This window comes from Ornithorhynchus anatinus, chromosome 1 (assembly GCF_004115215.2).
Source record: "Ornithorhynchus anatinus isolate Pmale09 chromosome 1, mOrnAna1.pri.v4, whole genome shotgun sequence".
NCBI classification, from domain to species: Eukaryota; Metazoa; Chordata; class Mammalia; order Monotremata; family Ornithorhynchidae; genus Ornithorhynchus; species Ornithorhynchus anatinus.
This window is the reverse complement of record NC_041728.1, coordinates 99,636,602-99,657,665: the sequence shown is the minus strand read 5'-3', so window position 1 is coordinate 99,657,665 and position 21,064 is coordinate 99,636,602. Positions and strand designations below refer to the sequence as shown.

Here is a 21,064-nt window from a genome sequence, read left to right as displayed (position 1 = left end):
AGAGGAGGAGGGGGCGGGGCTAGAAGCAAAGGGGAGGGGCTAGAGGGAGAGGGGGCGTGGTCAGAAGAGAGGCCGGGGGTCAAGGGCGGGGCTCGCGGCGAAGGGGCGAGGGGCGGGGCTACGAGGAAAGGGGGCGGGGCTAGAAGAGAGGGCGGGGTCTAGGGGCGGGGATGGGGGAGAAGGGGCGGGGCTACGGGGAAGGGGGCGGGGCTAGAAGAGGGCGCCTAGGGAGGCGGGGCTGGAAGGCGAGGGGGCGGGGCCGGAGGGGCGGGGCGGAGGCTGCGGGGCGGAGCCAGAGGCGGCCGGGGCGGCGGGAGCGGCGGGCACTCGTCCCCGCCTGGCGCCGCCAGCAGGACCGGCCGGCCTTCTGCGCTCCGGTCCGGTCCCTTCCCGTCCCGTCCCGTCCCGTCCCGTCCCGTCCCGTCCCGTCCCGGCCATGCCGCCGGTCCCGGGCTCCGGGGGTCCGCCGCCCCGACCCCCCGCCCGGCCCCCGGCCCGCCCGCGCCCGCGGCTGCGGCTCCGGCCCCGCGGGGCGAGGAAGCGCCTGCTGCTGGCCCAGCTCTGCCTGCTGGGAGCCCTGCTCGCCCCGCTCGGGCCCCTCGGACGCTCCTCCGGACGCGCCCCCCCCCCACGGTCAGTCGGCGGGGGGCGGCGGGGGGCCGAGGGGGGAGGGGGGGGGGTCGGGGGGGGGGGTCCCGCTGGCTCTCACGGCCCGTGTGCGTGTGGGTGGGTGTGGGTGCCTGCGTGTGACCGCCCGTCTGTGTCTGTGTCTGTGTCTGTCTGGGGGACCGTGGCTGCGACGGCGTGCGGGATGTGTGCGATCGCCTGGGGGGACGGGGGACGCGGGGGGGGGGACTGGGGATCTCAACCCACCGGTCTCTCCGTCTCTGGGTGTATGGGGATCTCCGCGGGCCTGTCTCTGTGTCTCTGGGGGTGTGGATCTCAATGTCTCTGTCTCTGGGTGGGGGGGGATCTCTGCGGGTCTGTCTCTCTGTCTCTGGGTGGGTGGATCTCGATGGATCTGTCTCTGTGTCTCTGGGCGTGGGGGGGGGGGGGGTCTCTGCGGGTCTGTCTCTGTGTCTCTGGGCGTGTGGGGGGGTCTCTGCGGGTCTGTCTCTCTGTCTCTGGGGGTGTGGATCTCGATGTCTCTGTCTCTGGGGGTGGGGGGGGGGATCTCTGCGGGCCTGTCTGTGTCTCTGGGCGTGTGGGGATCTCAATGGACCTGTCTCTCTGTCTCTGGGTGTATGGATCTCGATGCATCTGTCTCTGTGTCTCTGGGTGTGTGTGGGATCTCTGCGGGTCTGTCTCTCTGTCTCTGGGCGTGTGGGGATCTCTGCGGGTCCGTCTCTATGTCTCTGGGGGTGTGGATCTCGATGTCTCTGTCTCTCTATCTCTGGGTGTGTGTGGGGATCTCTGCGGGCCTATCTCTGTGTCTCTGGGCGTGTGGATCTCGATGCATCTGTCTCTGTGTCTCTGGGTGTGTGGGGATCTCTGCGGGTCTGTCTCTGGGGGTGTGGATCTCAATGTCTCTGTCTCTGGGTGTGTGTGGGGATCTCTGCGGGTCTGTCTCTCTGTCTCTGGGTGTGTGGATCTCGATGCGTCTGTCTCTGTGTCTCTGGGTGTGTGGGGGGATCTCTGCGGGTCTGTCTCTGTATCTCTGGGGGTGTGGGGATCTCTGCGGGTCTGTCTCTCTGTCTCTGGGTGTGGGGGGAATCTCTGAGGGTCTGTCTCTGTGTCTCTGGGCGTGTGGGGATCTCAACGTGTCTGTCTCTGTGTCTCTGGGCCTGTGGGGATCTCTGCGGGTCTGTCTCTCTGCCTCTGAGCGTGTGGGGATCTCTGCGGGTCTGTCTCTCTGTCTCTGAGCGTGTGGGGATCTCAACGTGTCTGTCTCTCCGTCTCTGGGTGTGTGTGTATGTGGATCTCTGCGGGTCTGTCCCTGTGTCTCTGGGCGTGGGGATCTCAATGTCGCTGTCTCTGTGTCTCTGTGCGTGGATCGCTGTCTCTGTGTCTCTGTGCGGGGATCTCTGCGTGTCTGTCTCTCTGGCTGTGTGTGGATCTCTGCGTGTCTCCGTCTCTGGCTGTGTGCGGATCTCAGCGGGTCTGTCTCTGTGTCTCTGGGCGTGTGTGGATCTCGATGTCTCCGTCTCTCTGTCTCTGGGCGCGTGTGGGTCTCTGCGGGTCTGCCCCCGTGTCTCCGGGTTTGTGGATCTCAATGTGTCCGTCTCTCTGTCTCTGAGTGTGTGGGGATCTCTGCGGCTCTCCGTGTCTCTGGGTGCGTGGATCTCTGCATGTCTGTCTCTGTGTCTCTGAGTGTGTGGGGATCTCTGCGGGTCTGTCTCCGTGTCTCTGGGTGCGAGGATCTCTGCGGGTCTGTCTCCGGGCATGTGGGGATCTCCGCGTGTCTTGTCTCCGTGTCTCTGGGTTTGTGTGGGTCTCTGTGTGTCTCTGTGGGTACGCGCGCGCGTTATAGACGGTGAGCCCGTCGTTGGGCAGGGGTGATTTCTCTCTCCGTTGCCCGGTTGTCCATTCCGAGCGCTTAGTACGTGGGGGGGTACTTAGTAGTCGCTCAAGAAATACCATTGAATGAATGACAGCTCGTGGGGGGGGGGGGGAGAGACTGTGACCGCGCACGCATGTGTGTGACATTGTCCGTGTGACCGTGTGTGTGACCGTGTGCTGGCGTTCGGCCGGGGCGGCGGCAATCCGCGATGCCGAGTTGATTCGCCTCCTTGCCCGGTCGGTGCCCGGTCGGTGCCCGGTCGGTGCCCGGCCGGTTCGGCGGCGCGTTCCCGGCGGGCGCCCGATAATGCCCGGGCCTGTGGGCTCGTCCCGTCCCGTCCGGCGGCCTCTGCCGTGGGGGCCTTTGGAGGGAAGCTCTGGGGGCGGAGGCGGGGCCCGGGAGGCTCGGGGGGGGCTTCAGGGGACCCACCCGCCCCCCACCCCGGCCGCAACTTCCAGCCGGACCCGACCGACCACCTGTCCGGCCGGGCCGGGACCCCCGGCGGACGACTCTCCTCTCCCGCCCTCCCCGTGCCCTTCACCTGCCCCCGACCCCTCCGTCCCGTCCTTCCCCCCTCCGGCCCCACGGTCCCCTCCCCTGGTGGGGACAAACTCGCTGACCCTTGACCTCTCCCCCGACCCGCTCGGCCCCGACCTGCAGCCCGGGCCCTCGGTCCGTCGGCCCGTCGGCCCCTCGGGCCCTCGGTCCGTCGATCTGTCAGTCTGGCGGCCCGTCGGGGGCCCTGCAGTCCGTCAGGACTTCAGTCGGTCTGTCGGGCCCTCGGCCCGAGCCCTCGGCCCATCGGTCTTTCAGGCCCCCGTCCCTTCGGCCCCTCGGCCCGTCGGGCCGTCGGCCCTTCGGCCCGTCGGGCCGAGCCTGGCCCGGTCTGGGCCTTTTCCCACCGGAGAAGGGACGGCGACGGTGCGGTGGGGGGGGAGGCGGGTAGGGGACGAAGGGGGGCCGTCACCCTAGTAATCCCATCCCTCGGTACGCTGGCCCTTTAAATGTCGCCTCCCGGGAGACCGTCAAAATACCACCCGTGTCAGTCAAGCAGTCGAGACCTCCGTGGCCTTCCAAACCGGGACGGCGAGAGGATCTTCCCGTGGACGGGTCCTCAGGGAGCCCGTAGCGCGAGGCCCGGTGACGGCGCGGGACCTCGGGACGGCCGCCCGCCGAGAGCGGCCCCGGACCCTCTCCCCGGGGCGGGAGCGGGGGGGCCTCTCGGTGGGTTTCGCTTCGTCTAGAGCCCCCGGCCGTCCCGGGCGTCGGGATGAGGGGTCTGTTTTTTCTAACGGTATCGGTCGGTTCAGCGGGCGTCTCCGCCGCTCCCCGAGAACCTCCGGTCGTGGCCCGTCCGCCTCCGCGCCCAACAGGAGCTCCCCGCCGTCGGCTTTAAAGGACTCGGTCGGTTCACTCCATCCTGCCTCGCCGATCCCCTACTCCGGCCCGGCCCGCGCACTCGGCTCCTCTAGCCCCGGCTTGCTCTGTGCCCCCATCTCGTCTGGTCGCCGGCCCCTTTCCCACGTCCTCCCCCCTAACCTGGAGCCCTCTCCGCCTCTCTCTCCACCTTCGGAACGTCAGTAAGGTCACCCCTCTTCCAAGAGGCCTTCCCCGATCACGTCCTCTTCTCCCCCACTCTCGCTTCGCGGATCTGTGACTTGCGCACGTTCGCCATTCGTCCCCCGGCACTTTACTCTTGGAATGACCTAAGTAATTTATGCACATTAATGTCTTTCTCCCCCTCTAGACCGTAAGCTCCCGGTGGGGGGGGGGGGGGACGTTGAATCGTACTCTCCCGAGTGCTCGGTACAGTGCCCCGCGCACGCCGAATGCTCCACAGACGCAGTCGATTGCGGGACTGCCGTGCGCAAGCGCCGTTCCAGGCGCCGGGGCGGAGACGAGCTGACCGGGTCGGACGCCGTCCCGCCCGGGGCTCGCCGTCTTCGCCCCCCTTCGACGGAGGAGGCGGCCGAGGCCGCGGACGGGCGGGGCGACTCGTCCGCGGTCACCCGGCGGCCGCCGGGTGGCGGAGCGGGACCCGAACCCGGGTCCTTCCGCCTCCCGGGCCTGTGCCCGATCCCACCGGGCCACGCCGGTGGTTTCGTGGTGACGGAAGCCGAGCCGCCGTCCCGGCCGAGGGAGGGACCGACCGCTTGCCGGAGGCTTCCCGGGACCCGGTTTCCGGGACCCCGGCGTAGCGGTGGCACTTATCGAGCGCTTACCGTGGGCGGAGCACCGGAGCGGCAGAGCGCCTTGGAGGGTACAGAAGGGTAGAGCGGGTAGACACGATCCCTGCCCACGGGGAGCTTGCGGTGTAGTCGGGGGCAGAGGGACAGACGTGGGCATAATGATGATAACGGTAATGATGTCGGTATCTGTCGGGCGCTCACTGTGTGCCGAGCACCGTTCTAAGCGCCGGGGGAGACACGGGGGAATCGGGTCGGCCCACGTGGGGCTCACGGTCTTCATCCCCAGTTTACAGATGAGGGAGCTGAGGCACCGAGAAGTGAAGTGACTTGCCCAAAGTCACACAGCTGACAAGTGCCCCGGCTAAATGACAGGTGGAGAGGTACAGAAGTGCGCGGGAATGGGGGAGGGATAATACTAATAATGATGATGATAATGTTGGTATTTATTAAGCGCTTACTATGTGCCGAGCACTGTGCTGAGCGCTGGGCGAGATAGAGGGTGGTCAGGTTGTCCCACGTGAGCCTCACAGTCTTAATCCCCATTTTCCAGATGAGGGAGCTGAGGCACGGAGAAGCAAAGTGACCTGCCCACAGTCACACGGCTGACGAGCGGCAGAGCCGGGATCCGAACCCGGGACCTCCGCCTCCCGAGCCCGGGCTCTTTCCACTGAGCCACGCTGCTTCTCGTGGGATGACTCTCCGAGCGCTCGAGGGGTTCAGACCCGAGCGCGGAAGGCCACGCGGGCCTCCCTGCCGCGTGATCTTCGTAGGGCTTTGTGAGGACCACGCAGTCGATGGGGAGTAGGAGCAGCGGCGACTGGCCGGAAAACAAACGAATGGATCTGGGAGCAGATATTAAGCCAGAGTGGTCTTCGGAAGGCCAAACCGCTCCACTTAGACGAGCGTATGTTGGACGCCTCATCAGGAGGCCTCACCCTGGACGGGTGAGACAGGGCCTGACCGGCTTACGGAGAAGCGGCGTGGCTCGGTGGCAAGAGCCCGGGCTCGGGAGTCGGAGGTCGTGGGTTCGGATCCCGGCTCTGCCCCTCGTCGGCCGTGTGACCGCGGGCCGGTCCCTTCGCTCCTCCGCCCCTCAGTTCCCTCACCTGGAAAATGGGGATGAAGACCGTGAGCCTCACGTGGGGCGACCCGATCGCCCTGTATCTCCCCCGGCGCTTAGAACGGCGCTCTGCACGTAGTGAGCGCTTAAATACCGACGTTATTATTATCGTTATTAGTATTATTACGCCTACTGGTGAGGGGACTGTGGGCAGGCCGCCCGGGGGAGAGTCGAAAAGAGTTAGAAGACCCGCTCCCTGCCCGCGAGCAGCAGCTCTCGTCGGGGCTCCGCGGGTCCTAGAGCGCCGTCCGCTTTCCGGGATCGGAGGAGCGATCCTTTGGGCTTCTGAGCCGCGAAGGAAAGGTCGCCGGCCACGCCTGTCGACCGCGGGGGGCCGCGTCCCCCAGAGGAGAGCCGGGATGATTACGGTCCTCGTCCGCCAAAACCCTCGAGGCGCGGGGATCAGTGGGCCACTTTGAGACGACGCGGCTCTCGCCGCCTCGGCGGAGGCCCGGAGGTCCGGGTCCGGACCGGGCGGGTCGGCGGCGCCGGCCGTCCCGCCCCATCCCTGCCTCCCGGGGCTCCCCAGCCGGGCTGCGATGTCAGTGTCCCCGAGGAGGGGGTCGGGGGGGCGAGACGACGACGTGGCCCTCTTTGTTTTCCTTTAAAGACTCTCATCCTCTTCCTCCCTCTAAAATCGACAGTTCTCCCGCGCGGTGAGCCGCGACGGGATTTTGTAGCGAACCGCGGTCTTGCGGGACAACGCGGGCTTTCGGCACCGTCCCGCGGCCTCGGTTTATTTTCCCGGAACGGACCGGTGCGCTTGGTCGATCCGGATACGGGGCGGCCGTTGTACGGTAGGGACCGGATCACGGTTTCCCCTAAGAACCGCAGCGGGCGTCCCCAAGGTTCGCGTCCCGTAACTGGACGCCCCGGATGGTACCGTGCTCTCGTGTTCCCCTCGGTGTTTTCCCCTCGGTTCTCGAGGTGCCACAGTGGCCAGAGCGCGGGCCTGGGGCGAGTCGGAAGGACCTGGGTTCCAATCCCGGCTCTGCCGCCTGTGTGCCGTGTGACCTTGGCCAAGTCACTTCATTTCTCCGGGCCTCGGTTACCTTATCTGTAAAATGGGGATCGATCCGCTCAGTCGTTACTTACCGGGCGCTTACCGGGGGCAGAGCACTGTCCTAAGCCCTTCGGCAACAGAGACGGCCCCCACCCAACAACGGTCAATCAGTGGTATTGACTAAGCGCTTGCTATGTGCAGAGCGCTGTGCTCAGCCCTCGGGAAAGTACAAATACCACCGAATTAGCAGACGGGGTCCCCGTCCACAGCGACTTTAGAAGACGGAGGGCCCCGAGCGGGGCAGGGACCGTGTTCAACCCGACGAGCTTACATCCACCTCAGTCCTTGGAACAGTGCTTGGCACCCCCTGAGCGCTCACCAAGTACTCTAATGATAATTACTATTATTACCACGACATCCCCGTGAGCCAGGGAGCTGCCGGTTTTTTATCGGTCTCATTTTACGGATGGGCAAACTGAGGGACCGACTGGGAAAGCAACCGGGCCGAGGTCACGTAGCGGGCCGCTGGCGGAACTGGGTCCAGAGCCCCGGTCTTCTGTCTCCCAAACCTGCACTCTTTCCTCTGATTTGCGCAGCTTCTCACGTGGTCCGCGTGATGATGATGACGGTGGCGTCGGTCACGCGCTGACTACGTGCCCAAGCGCCGGGGTAAACGCGAAACGGGCCGGATGCGGTGTCCGTCCCGTAGGGCGTCCGCTCTGTTTTCACCGTCGTCACGCTCAGCCTGGGGGGGGGGACGGCCGGCACCGGGTCGCCGGAGGGCAAAGGTCAGGAAGGGAGCTCGGGGTTCCCGGATCTCAGTCCCTGGCCCTCTGCCCCGAGAACCCGCTTTCAATAAAGACGAATCACGGAGGGAGACGCATCCTGATTACAGGTCACGCGTTCGTTAGTTACCTGGAAAGACACGTCCGGTCGGGCGAGTCGTTGCCGAAGCCGAGACCCGGTGACTCCTCACGGGGGAGTTTGTTTAGACCGAGACGCTCCCCCCCTCCCCCCCCCCGCCGCCCCCCGCCTCCGCGAAACCGGGACTCCTTCTCCCCGTCACCCCCGCCCCCACCCAAGAGCACAGCGTGGCCCGTGACCGCTGCCAAATCTGTTGCTCGACCAGCTGGGCCGCGAGAGAAGGGCCGCCTTTACATTTCAGACTGCAGCTACGGCTCGCTGAACATTCAGGACTTCACCAAGGAAAGCCAAGAGCCAGTCCGGGGCTCCTCACCGGCCCGACGATCAGTCCGTCGCCCTCATTGACATTCAGAATAATAATGGTGGTGTTTGTTAAGCGCTCACTATCTGCCAAGCACCGTTCTGAGCGCCGGGGGAGATACAAGGTCGTCGGGTCGTTCCCCGAGAGGCTCACGGTCTTCATCTCCATTTTACAGAGGAGGGAACTGAGGCACAGGGAAGGCGAGTGACCGGCCCGAGGTCACACAGCTGACGGGCGGCGGAGCCGGGATTGGAACCCACGACCTCCGACTCCCGAGCCCGGGCTCCTCCCCCTAAGCCGCGCTGCTTCTCCGCAGCCTTTCCCTCGCTCGCCGTGCGAAACGGCAACCAGTAACGCGGCGCGGAGGGTGCCGGGAGGTTGACGTGGGTGTTCGCTAAGCGCTTACTCCGCGCCCAGCACCGTTCTAAGCGCCGGGGGAGATGCGGGGGTCATCAGGTGGTCCCCCGTGGGGCTCCCGGTCTTCATCCCCATTTTCCAGATGAGGAGACCGAGGCCCAGAGAGGTGAAGCGACCTGCCCAGTGTCCCACAGCTGACAAGCGGCGGAGCCGGGATTAGAACCCGCGACCTCTGGCTCCCAGGCCCGGCTCTTTCCGCTCGAGCTCACCGAACCCGGGGCCCGAGGGCCTCCCGGGACGAAGCGAGCGGCCACGGCCCCGGACGGCCTCGGATCTCCGTCTTCATCCCGAGCCCGGGGGGGTGGCTCTGCCCGAATCCCACCGCGGAGCTCTCCGCCGGAATGGCCGGAGCGGACGGGAACTACATCTGGGAGAGGCAGGAGTGGGAATGCCCTAGCGGAGCTGGCGGGGCCGCGCCTTCTACCGTCAAACTTGGCCGAACTCCGTAGGCCCGGCACAATGGTGTCCTGCGGCGATATTTCAGAAACTCATTTGCTTTCGGCCCTGGCTGTTTTCTGCTCTGAAGAGCGAGAGAGCGAGCGAGCGAGAGAGTGTGTGTGTGTCCCCAGTGGGGGACGGATTTAAAAATGTATTTCGTTCACTTCCTTCCGGTTTTCCTTAGCTCTCTCTCTGCCACCGGCTCTCAGTACCGATAATCGCGGTATCTGTTAAGCGCTTACCACGGGCCGCGCGCCGTCCGAAGCGCCGGGGGACATACGGGGTCGTCGGGTCGTCCCACGCGAGGCTCACGGTCTTCCTCCCCGTTTTACAGACGGGGTGACTGAGGCACAGAGAAGTGACCTGTCCAAGGTCACACAGCAGACGCGCGGCGGGGGGCGGGATTAGAACCCACGTCCTCGGACTCCCAAGCCCGGGCTCTCGCCACTGAGCCACGCCGCTTTCCTTCGGTCCCTTCACCCTCTAACTGCTTAAAACTGGAGAGCAGCGCCTTTCCCCAGCGGGACCGGGTTCGGAGGCTTGGGGAGGAAGGTTCGCCCGACTGGACGGGATTTCGACCGCTCCCTTCGACTCCAGGGAGAGTCGCGTTTCTCCCGTAGAATGATTCCTTCCCGGCGACTAAGGTGAACAGCCGCTCTTCAAATGGACGTGCACGCGTGCGTACGGTTCAGGCAAAAGTGCCCCCTCGGAAGTCCTCGTCCAGCTCCAGTTCTGGGCAACGGTAGCGTGTTTTTATGATTTCTTTAATGGCCTTCATTAGCAGGTGCCAGACGCTGCACTAAGCACTGGGGTAAGATGCAGGATAAATGGGTTTCACTGGGGCTCGCAGTTTTAATCCCCATTTTACAGATGAGGCAGCTGAGGCACAGAGAAGCGAAGTGACTCGTCCAAGGTCACACAGAGGGTGAGTGGCGGAGCCGGGATTAGAACCCAGATCCTCGGACTCCCGGGTCTCTGCCTTTTCCACTGGGCCTCGCTGCTCATCTAGTTAGTGCCTGGCTAGGGCCCCGTGTCCCGAGGTGGACTGTTCAGGACTCGGGGTTAGTTTAGTCAGAGAAAAGGTCTCAAAGAGAAGCGGCGTGGTTCAGTGGAAAGAGCCCCGGCTTGGGAGTCAGAGGTCATGGGTTCGAATGCCGGCCCTGCCCCTTGTCAGCTGGGTGACCCATTGAGGAACTCTGTGCCGGTTGCTCACCTGGATACCCATCGCCGTGGTTAGAGACGGACCATCCGTCCCCGTTAACGATGCTAATAATAATAATGACGTTGGTATCTGTTAAGCGCTCACTCTGTGCAGAGCACCGTTCTAAGCGCTGGGGGAGATACAGGATCATCAGGCCGTCCCACTGTGAGGCTCACGGTTAATCCCCATTTTCCAGATGAGGGAACTGAGGCCCAGAGAAGTGAAGCGACTCGCCCACGGTCACGCAGCTGACGAGTGGCGGAGCCGGGATTCGAACCCATGGACTCTGACTCCCAAGCCCGGGCTCTTTCCACTGAGCCACGCTGCTTCTCCTCTCCCCCTCTCCATCCCCGACTCTCTCCCACGGTGGCCCAGCCCGGACTTCTGATCTACAGAGCGATTCAGACATCCGTCGGACGTGCTAGTGAGAAGCAGCGGAAAGAGCCCGGGCTTGGGAGCCCGAGGTCGTGGATTCGAATCCCGGCTCTGCCGCCCGTCAACAGTGTGACTGTGGGCAAGTCACTTCGCTTCTCTGGGCCTCAGTGAGACCTCATCTGGAAAACGGGGATGAAGACCGGGAGCCCCACGTGGGACAACCTGATCACCTTGTATGCACCCCAGCGCTTAGAACAGTGCGTTGCACGTAGCAAGCACTTAAATACCGTCATTATTATCACTTCGCTTCTCTGTGCCTCAGTTCCCTCATCTGTAAAATGGGGATGAGGACTGTGAGCCTCACGTGGGACGACCTGATGACCCTGTATCTATCACTTCTCTGTGCCTCAGTTCCCTCATCTGTAAAATGGGGATGAGGACTGTGAGCCTCACAGTGGGACGGCCTGATGATCCTGTATCTCCCCCCCAGCGCTTAGAACGGTGCTCTGCACAGAGTGAGCGCTTAACAGATACCAGCGTCGTTATTATTAGTGTTAGTGTTTCTGGCTGCAGGGGCTCCGGCGTGAACAGATTCTTTTTGCTCACCCCTCCTTGTCTGAACCCATCACCGTCAGTCTTGGCTGGGTGCTCCTTGCTTGGCGGGGAGAGGGGAGAGATTTTTTGCGACGGCAGTCTGGCGTTTTCCGGTTCTGTAAATTTCAGTCTTGTCCCTTCTCAGCCTGAGCCCGCGCAGAACGAAAAGCCCCTATCCTTCAGGGGTGCTGAAAAGAGAATAATGATGATAATATTAATGATGGCTTTGTTGAGCGCTTACTATGTGCAGAGCACTGTTCCGAGTAGTGTAGAGTAGATAGAAGTTATTCAGGTTGGACACGGTCCCTGTCCCACGTGGGGCTCACACTCTTAATCTCCCTTTTACCGATGAGATAACCGAGGCCCAGAGAAGTTAAATGACTGGCTCAAAGTCACGCCGCAGACGGGCGGTGGAGCCGGGATTCGAACCCGGGTCCTCCTTCCTCCCAGGCCCGTGCTCTAGCCACTAGTAATAATAACGTTGGTATTTGTTAAGCGCTTACTATGTGCGGAGCACTGTTCTAAGCGCTGGGGTAGAAACGGGGTCATCAGGTGGTCCCACGGGGGGCTCCCAGTCAATCCCCATTTTACAGATGAGGTCACCGAGGCGCAGAGAAGTTAAGTGACTCGCCCACAGTCGGAGTCGGGGGGGGGTGGAGAGGGAGGTCAGGATGCTGAAGCCGGGATGAGGCAGACGGAACCCGCCCCCCCCCCCCAGACGTCACGCCAACCCCGAGCCGGTTCCGGTGACGGCAGCGACCTCTGCGATCCGTCGGGGGTAGAAGCAGCGTGGCTCGGTGGAAGGAGCCCGGGCTTGGGAGTCAGAGTTCGTGGGTTCGAATCCCGGCTCCGCCGCTCGCCGGCTGTGTGACTTTGGGCAAGTCACTTCCCTTCTCTGTTCCTCAGTGACCTCAGCTGTAAAATGGGGATTAAAACCGTGAGCCCCATGTGGGACGACCTGATCTCCTCATATCCCCCGGCGCCTAGAACGGTGCTTTGCACGTAGTAAGCGCTTAACAGACCCCACCGTTAATTCGAGAACGGGCCGGGCCTCTTTTCATTCTGGGGATCGTGGAGAAGGTGATTTTGGAAAGCGGAAATATTCTCAAATAGGGTGGAATCAGGGCAGCGGCAGCAGCTTCGGAGAAGCCGTGTAGCCTAGTGGGAAGAGCTCGGGGCTGGGGGTCGGGACGCCTGACTTGTAGTCCCAGCTCTGATTCGTTCATTCAGTAGCACTTATTGAGCGCTTACTATGTGCAGAGCACTGTACCGAGCGCTTGGAATGGACAGATCGGTAACAGGTAGAGACGGTCCCTGCCCTCCGACGGGCTTCCGGTCTAATCGGCCTCTGTGACTCCACTTGACCTCTCTGGACCTCGGTTCCCTCGTCCATAAAAAGAGAGTTATTACTACCCGCCTTTCCCTACCTCATGCAGGGATGCTGTGGTGACTGAATTAGATAATGAATACGAATGTCGTATGGGAGAATGAACACTGAGAGTGGAATTTATGACTATTATTTTCAGCTGTGACCCCCTCGAAGGCCCAAGGGAGATTTGGGCGTTTGGGGAGCTGATCCTCGGCCTCTAGGAAGTAGAGCTTTGAATATCCACCCACCTCGCGGGGGAAGCGGTCTTCCCTTGGATGGGTAAACATCCTCTCCACATTCTCTGGATGCCCGGAGAGGTGGGAAGGTCTAAACGGATCATGGTTCGAATGCCGGCTCTGCCACTTGTCAGCTGGGGCACTGTGGGCGAGTCACTTCCCTTCTCTGGGCCTCAGTGACCTCATCTGGAAAATGGGGATTAACCGGGAGCCTCACGTGGGACAGCTTGATTCCCCTGTATCTCCCTCAGCGCTTAGCGCGGTGCTCTGCACATAGTAAGCGCTTAACAGATACCGACATTACTATGGTTAGTATCATCTTATAATAACGGCGGTACTTTTTTAAGCGTCTGCCATGTGCTATCAAGCACCGGGGTTGATAGATTATATGGCGATCAGACACAGTCCCTGGCGGACGGGAGGCACACGGTCAAAGTAGTGGAGTTAGAGGGACCCGAGTTCTAACCTTGGCTCGGCCACCTGTCTGCTGTGGGACCTTGGGCGAGCCACTTAACTTCTCTGGGCCTCAGTGACCTCATCTGGAAAATGGGGACTAAAGACTGTGAGCCCTAGGTGGGGCAGGAACTGTGTCCAACCCGATTAGCCTTGACTCTACCTCGGCACTTAGCACTTAGTAGAGAAGCAGCGTGGCTCGGTGGCAAGAGCCCGGGCTTGGGAGTCAGAGGTCATGGGTTCGAATGCCGGCTCCGCCACTTGTCAGCTGGGTGACTGTGGGCCAGTCACTTCACTTCTCTCTGCCTCAGTTACCCCATCTGTACAAATGGGGATTAAGACTGGGAGCCTCACGTGGGACAACCCGATGACCCTGTATCTCCCCCAGCGCTTAGAACAGTGCTCCGCACGTAGTAAGCGCTTAACAAATACCAACATTATGATGATGACGATTATTATTATTACGGTGCTGGCGCTTAGAGAATGCCATAAAAAAAGTCGTATCTATTAAGCACTAACTGCGCCCGGAACTGGGAGAGAAACATGGTCTCCTTCACTCGGGGGCTCCCGATCTAAGAGAGTAAATGGGGAGAAGGGACCGGAAACCCACACATCAGGAACGATGAGAGAATAGAACGCAAAGATAAATACTCAAAAGAAAAACAAAACCCACCGGGGCGCTGTAGCTAGAGGAGAAGAATTTCAAGCCGCATGCTGAGGGTGCTTCAGCCCCTCAGCGGGAGGGAGAACCGGGATCGAATCCCCATTTTCCAGATGATGAAACCGAAACACGCAGAAGTGAAGTGACTTGACGGGGGTGACGCAGCGGGCAAGTGGTGGAGCCGGTCCCCGGGCACTTTCCGCTGGGCCACACGGCTTCCCTGTTGAACGGAGCCCTGAGGTAGGAGCCGTACGGCCAAAGCCGGAGGAATTTGGGGGCTGTCCCGGGGGCTGATCTCCGGGAGCCGGGGAGCGGAGCCTCGAAGTGGGAGCGTCTCCCGGGCGGCCTGTCAAAGCCGCAGCTGTTGGCAGGGTCGGCTGGCCGGGGGCGTTGGCGCTCGCTGGTTGGAACCTCTGAGTCCCGTGTGGGACGGGGACCGTGTCCAATCCGTTTAGCTTGTTTCTACCCCGGGGCTTCGAACAGCGCTTGACACATAGTAAGCGCTTAATAAATGCACCATCGTTACCATTCAGCGTGGCTTGGTGGAAAGAGCCCGGGCTTGGTTGGGCTCAGAGGTCGTGGCTTCTAATCCCGGCTCCGCCACTTGTCAGCAGGGTGACCTTGGGCTAGTCACGTAACTTCTCACTGCCTCAGTTCCCTCGTCTGTAAAATGGGGATGAAGACTGTGAGCCCCACGTGGGACAACCAGCGTGGCTTAATGGCAAGCCCGGGCTTGGGAGTCAGAGGTCGGGCGTTCTAATCCCGGCTCCGCCGCATCAGCTCTGTAACCTTGGGCTAGTCACTTAACGTCTCCGTGGCTCAGTTCCCTCATCTGTAAAATGGGGGTGAAGACTGTGAGCCCCACGTGGGACAACCAGCGTGGCTTAATGGAAAGAGCCCCCGGGCTTGGGAGTCAGAGGTCGTGGGTTCTAATCCCGGCTCCGCCACTTGTCAGCTGTGTGACCTTGGACTAGTCACTTAACTTCTCAGTGCCTCAGTTCCCTCATCTGTAAAATGGGGATGAAGACTGTGAGCCCCATGTGGGACAACCTGATCACCTGTGTATCTACCCCAGCGCTTAGAATAGCGCTTGGTGCATATTAAGCCCTTCACAAATACCATCATCATTATTATTATTATTATTACACCCGGGAAGGGCCCTGCAGACACCCTCCGATGCCCAACCGGAGAGAAGAGAGGGACACCCACGGGATGAGACTCGGGGGGGGGGGGGGGTGTCTAACGATGACGCGGCGGGCTCACTACTCGGGCGCCGGACGATCCGAAACGTGTTCTGACGGTCGAAAGTGCCCGGGGACGAACTGTAGGGAGACAGCTTACGGAGTCGGGATGCTCTCGGGCAGGACGCTCGCTTTAATGGATAAAGCACGGGACTGGGAACGAAGAGCGCTCGTCCCAGCTCTGCTGCCGGCCTGCTGGGCCACCTTGGTCTTCCCTCCTAGACTCTGACCCCACTGTGGGCAAGAAAGGTGTCTCCCACGTCCTCCCGCCGTCCCGGAACGCCCTCCCTCCTCACCTCCGCCAAACTGGCTCTCTTCCCCCCTTCAAAGCCCTACTGAGAGCTCGCCTCCTCCGGGAGGCCTGCCCGGACTGAGCCCTCCCTCTGCTCCCCCTCCTCTCCCCTCCTTTCACCTCCCCCTCCCCTCAGCACTGTGCTCATTTGTATATATGATTTATTACCCTATTTATTTTGTTAATGATGTGTACATCTCGATGATTCGATTTATCTTGGTGATGTCTGCGCCAGACTGCTTATTTTGTTCTGTTTTGCTCTGCGGTCTGTCTCCCCCGTTGAGACTGTGAGCCCGTCACTGGGCAGGGATCGTCTCTCTCTGTTGCCCGATTGTAATAATGTTGGTATTTGTTAAGCGCTTACTGTGTGCAGAGCACCGTTCTAAGCGCTGGGGTAGACGCAGGGGAATCGGGTTGGCCCACGTGGGGTTCTCAGTCTTTATCCCCATTTTACAGATGAGGGAACTGAGGCCCAGAGAAGTGAAGTGACTCGCCCACAGTCACGCAGCTGACGAGTGGCCGAGCCCGGGATTCGAACCCTTGACCTCTGACTCCAAAGCCCGTGCTCTTTCCACTGAGCCATGCTGCTTCTACCCTCCAAGCTCCGCTTGTACCCTCCAAGCGCTTAGTACAGTGCTCTGCACGTCGTAAGCGCTCCATAAATACTATTGAATGAATGATTTGAATACCGACTCTTCTGTATCTTGTACTCCCAGGCGTTTCGTTCAGTGCTCTGTACCAGTTAAGGACTCAATAATACCTTCGATGATGCTGATAGTCACTTAGCCTCTCTGGGCCTTAGTTTCTCCTCTGTAAAATGGGAATAAGATAGGCTCGTGAGCCTTATGAGGGACAGAGACCGTGTCCAGGGGTAATTACGTATCTTCCCAGGGCCTTGCACTTAGTAAATCCGTAATAAATGTCGGAATTACTTCACAGCTCTTGTTCGATGCTTCCCCTTGAGAAGCAGCATGGCTCAGCGGAAAGATCACGGGCCTGGGAGTCCGAGGTCGTGGGTTCTAATCCCGGCTCCGCCACTTGTCAGCTGTGTGACTTTGGACAAGTCACTTCGCTTCTCTGGGCCTCAGTTACCTCATCTGGAAAATGGGAATTAAGACTGTGAGCCCCACGTGGGACAACCTGATTATCTTGTATCTACTCCAGTGCTTAGAACGGGTGCTGGGCACATAGAAAGCGCTTAATAAATACCTTTATTATTAAGATTACCCCTAAATCCTAAGCTAACTCGATACTTTGAAATTGTAGCCAAGTCCCACTGGATGTCTACAGTGGAGTAAGCAGGAGCCCTTCTTCACTAGCGTTAAACCTGCAAACTTTCTCTTTCCTTAAATGGAAGTAGAAAATGGACAGTGAGCCGCAGTTTAGAGGGGCCTGAAACCCTTTGGAGAATGTAAAACCCCAAGACAGATTTTCCAGGATGGTGAGCGGGTCTCCTGGGTTATTTTTTGCTGAAAAAAAAAATGAAAACAATTCCAGTCTGGGTCCATCTAAATGAGTTAGTGGGGTTGCGTGACGCGGACGGGACGACTCACTGGGTGGGGAGCCGCTCGCACTCGCCTCACCTCCGGAGGAATCCCGGAGTCCCACCCGGCAACGCGGCTACCTGATCGACAGCCGCTTTTTCCGCCCTGCCTTCTCTCCCCCTCGCCCTCAAGCGGGGTCACCCAACGGGCCCTCGGAGCGGCCCCAGATCCAGACTCTGCCGCGGCAGGCCGAGGAGGGCGGCACAGGTCTGCCAGTTCCTCTGGGTACCCACCTGTCGACCAGGAGAATTCAGGGGCCGATCGGGAGGAAGCGATTTGAGAAAAATACTGTCTGCCCACTCTCAGACCAACGCTATCCGCTATTTAACTTAATGATGGCATTTGTTCATTCATTCAGTCGTATTTATGGAGCGCTTACTGTGTGCAGAGCACTGTACTAAGCTCCTGGAGGGTACAGTTCAGCAACAGAGAGAGATAATCCCTGCCCACACCGGGCTCATTCGTTCAGCGCTCACTCTGTGTTGAGCACTGCTCTGAGGATTGGGGTAGATTCATTCACTCAGTTGAGAAGCAGCGTGGCTCAGTGGAAAGAGCACGGGCTTTGGAGTCAGGGTTCATGAGTTCGAATCCCAGCTCTGCCACTTGTCAGCTGTGTGACTGTGGGCAAGTCACTTAACTTCTCTGTGCCTCAGTTCCCTCATCTGTAAAATGGGGATTAAGACTGTGAGCCCCACGTGGGACAACCTGATTCCCCTGTGTCTACCCCAGCGCTTAGAACAGTGCTCGGCACATAGTAAGCGCTTAATAAATACCAACATTATTATTATTATTATTGTATTTATTAAGCCCTTACTATGTGCAGAGCACTGTACTACGCACTTGGGAAAGTACAGTGCGACATTAAACAGTGACAATCCCTGCCCTCAACAGGTTCGGTCCCAGTCCCTGTCCCACCTGGAGCTCACAGTCTAATAACAATTATAATCCTCGTATCTGTTAAGTACTTACCGTGTGCCGGGCGCCGTACGAAAAAAAGTGCCGGGTTGGGTAAGAGCCAAACGGGTTGCACACAGTCCCCGTCCCCCATGGGGCTCCCAGTCTCAATCCCCATTTTACAAATGGGCTCACTGAGGCCCAGAGAAGTGAAACGACTTGCCCCAAGTCACACAGCAACCAAGAGGCAGATCCAGGATTAGAACCCGTGGCCTTCTGACTCCCAGCCCCGGGGTCTATTCGCTACACCAGGTAGGAAGGCGGACAGGCGTCGGATCCCCGTTTTATCGGCGAGGAAAATGAGGCACGGAGAAGTTAAGCCGGCCGCCCAAGGTCACACGACGGGCAAGCGACGGAACCGGGATTAGACTTCTGACGGCCAGGCCCGCGCTCTTTCGACTAATAGGCCGCGCTGCTTCGCTTCCCAGCTCCCTGCTCTGAGCTGTGATCGAAAGGGTCCGTATTTCTGAAACCGAGTGAGGCTTTCTGGCTATCTTTGGTCTTGAAAACAAGGCTTGTCTTGAGACAGTGACCCTCCTGCAAGGTGACCCTCTGTCAGATGAGACCCCTCTCTTTCTCCTCCCTCCCTCCGTCTCTCCTTCCCGGTCCTCTCGCTCTTCATCGGTTTTGTAAGGGCAGGCAGAGGGCAGGATGGAGTAGGATTCCGGGCCAGATCTCGGCTCTCTCCTCGGCTTTTGCGTCCTAGGTCCGCGTTTCTGCCTCTTCCCCGCTCTGGCTCTCACCGGCCTGTCTCTCGGCCCCGGCTTGGGCTCGCGCATGGGCGTGTTCTGTGAATCCGCACGTCTCACCTCCCGTTACCTCGATCCAAGCCCCTGCTTGCCTCCTGCTCCGAAGGAGGTAAACAAGTGTGAGTCAAAAAAAAAAAAAGGGGGGGGGGGTGATGAGAGATGGCAAAAAAGAGCAAACGGGGGGCAAGGGGAAGGGCGGAAGGCAGCGGGGTGACTTCGGCGGAAGCTGGGGCTGAGCGAGGGAGAGTCCGAAGCGTCAGATTTCCGGAGGTCCGTCTGAATCCGGGGGTCCTGTTATCGGATCCTAATAGATTATAAATGATTTCTTCCTATTAATGTCTCTCTCCCCCGCTAGACTGTCAGCTCATTATGGGCAGGATACCTGTCTACCAACTCTGTTGAATTGTACTCCCCCCAACGCTTTGTACAGCGCTCTGCGCATGGTAATAATAACGATAAAAATAAAAACGTCGGTATTCGATCAGCGCTTACTACGTGCCGAGCACTGTTCTAAGCGCTGGGGGAGATACGAGGGGAGCCGGTTGTCCCGCGTGGGGCTCGCGGTTGCCACTGTTCTTGTCCGTCTCCCCCGATTCGACCGTAAGCCCGTCACTGGGCGGGGACCGTCTCTCTCTGTTACCGATTTGTCCATTCCGAGCGCTTAGTACAGTGCTCTGCACATAGTAAGCGCTCAGATAACTACCAATTGAATGAATTCCCATTTTCCAGATGAGGTCACTGAGGCCCAGAGAAGCAAAGCGACTCGCCCAAAGTCACCCAGCTGACGGGTGGCGGAGCCGGGATCGGAACCCACGACCTCTGACTCCCGAGCCCCGGCTCTTTCCACCGAAGCGCTTGGTGAGCACTCAGTAGATACCTTCGATCGATCGATCGATCGAATCATCCCCAGGCAAGCTAGCTCAGCCTTAGGTCCCGTCGGATGCCGTTAGGTTTCCTCGACCCGCCGTGAGCTGGGCCTCACGCGGCGGGTTTCACACGGTTTCCGTGGAGTGGGCGGGGCGGGGCGAGAAGCGAGGAGCGGGTGCGGCGTGAAGCCCGGAGTTGCTCGTAGGCTCAGGTTTTCCAAGCAGGCAACATTTTTGCCATTCTTTGCGCAAGCCCTCATCAGCGTCGAGGGGGGACTCGGCGGAGATAGCGCGGGCTCGGCGGCCCCGTTTCGTTTGGAGCCAGCTGAGCGTGGGGCGGGGCGGGGAGGGGAGGAGGAGGCAGGGGTCCGGGCTAATCTTCCTTGGCAGCGATAGCGCCGGTTTGCAGAGGAAGAAATTGAGCTACCGAGACAGGCCCGGATAACACTACCGATAATCGTGGTGTTCGTTCGGCGCTTGCTACGTGCCGGGCGCCCAGCCGGGCGCCGGGGCGGATCAAGGGCGTCGGGTCGGACACGCTTCCTTTTCCACGTGGGACTCACGGTCTCGTTCCCCTTTTACGGACGAGGGAACCGAGGCACGGAAAAGTGAAGCGACTCGCCCGGGGTCACGCGGCGGACGAGGGGCGGAGGCGGGATTAGAACCCGTGACCTCTCGACTCCGAGGCCCGGGCGGTAGCCGCTAGGGAAGCGGCATGGCTCAGTGGAAAGAGCACGGGCCTTTGGAGTCAGAGGTCAAGGGTTCGAATCCCCGCTCTGCCACTCGTCCGCTGCGTGACTGCGGGCGAGTCACTTCACTTCTCTGTGCCTCAGTTCCCTCATCTGTAAAATGGGGATTAAGACTGAGAACCCCACGTGGGACAACCCGATTCCCCTGTGTCTACCCCAGCGCTTGGAACGGTGCTCGGCACATAGTAGGCGCTTAACAAATACCACTACGCTCTGCTGCCTCATGCCTGGAGATGGCAAGAGGTAGATCTTGGGCCTTCTGCCTCTCTTAAAGTGCTCTGAGCCAACGGCTCTAGTGCTCAGACTAATTAAAATGCATCTTTTCCTTGAAAATTTGCCCGCCCGGAGGGAGGGACCTCCTGCTTCCACCCCTCTCCGTTTTGCCAACCATCCTTACGGGAGAGGCAACGTGGTGTAACGGATAGCGCACAGGCCTGGGGATCAGAACGTCGTGGGTTCTAATCCCGGCTCTGCCGCTCGTCTGCTGTGTGACCTTGAGCGAAGCCCTTGGCTCCTCTGGGCCTCAGTTACCTCGTCTGTAAAATGGGGATTAAGACTACGCGCCCCACGTGGGTCAACCCGATGGGATAATAATAATACTCATAATGATGTCGCTGGGGTCATCAGGTTGTGTCCGTCTCCCCCGATCAGACCGTAAGCCCGTCCGACGGCAGGGACCGTCTCTATCTGTTGCCGACTTGTTCATTCCAAGCGCTTAGTACAGTGCTCTGCACATAATAAGCGCTCAATAAATACTGCTGACTGAATGAAAGGTTGCCCCACGTGAGGCTCACGGTCTTCATCCCCATTTTCCAGATGAGGGAACCGAGGCACCGAGAAGCGAAGCGACCTGCCCGAGGTCACCCAGCTGACAGGTGGCGGAGCCGG

At 60.2% G+C, this 21,064-nt stretch overlaps 1 protein-coding gene across 1 annotated transcript in view; it reads left to right on the top strand.

Annotated features, from left to right (window-relative positions):
- Positions 1–488: 488 nt before the first annotated feature.
- The window catches only part of SLC24A3 (solute carrier family 24 member 3), a gene marked incomplete at its 5' end in the record, with an annotated part of 409,035 nt that continues 388,459 nt past the window's right edge, over positions 489–21,064 (top strand). The window contains one exon of the mRNA XM_029062489.1: positions 489–633. Coding sequence (XP_028918322.1) covers positions 489–633 — 145 coding nt within the window. The remainder of the gene's footprint in view (positions 634–21,064) is intronic.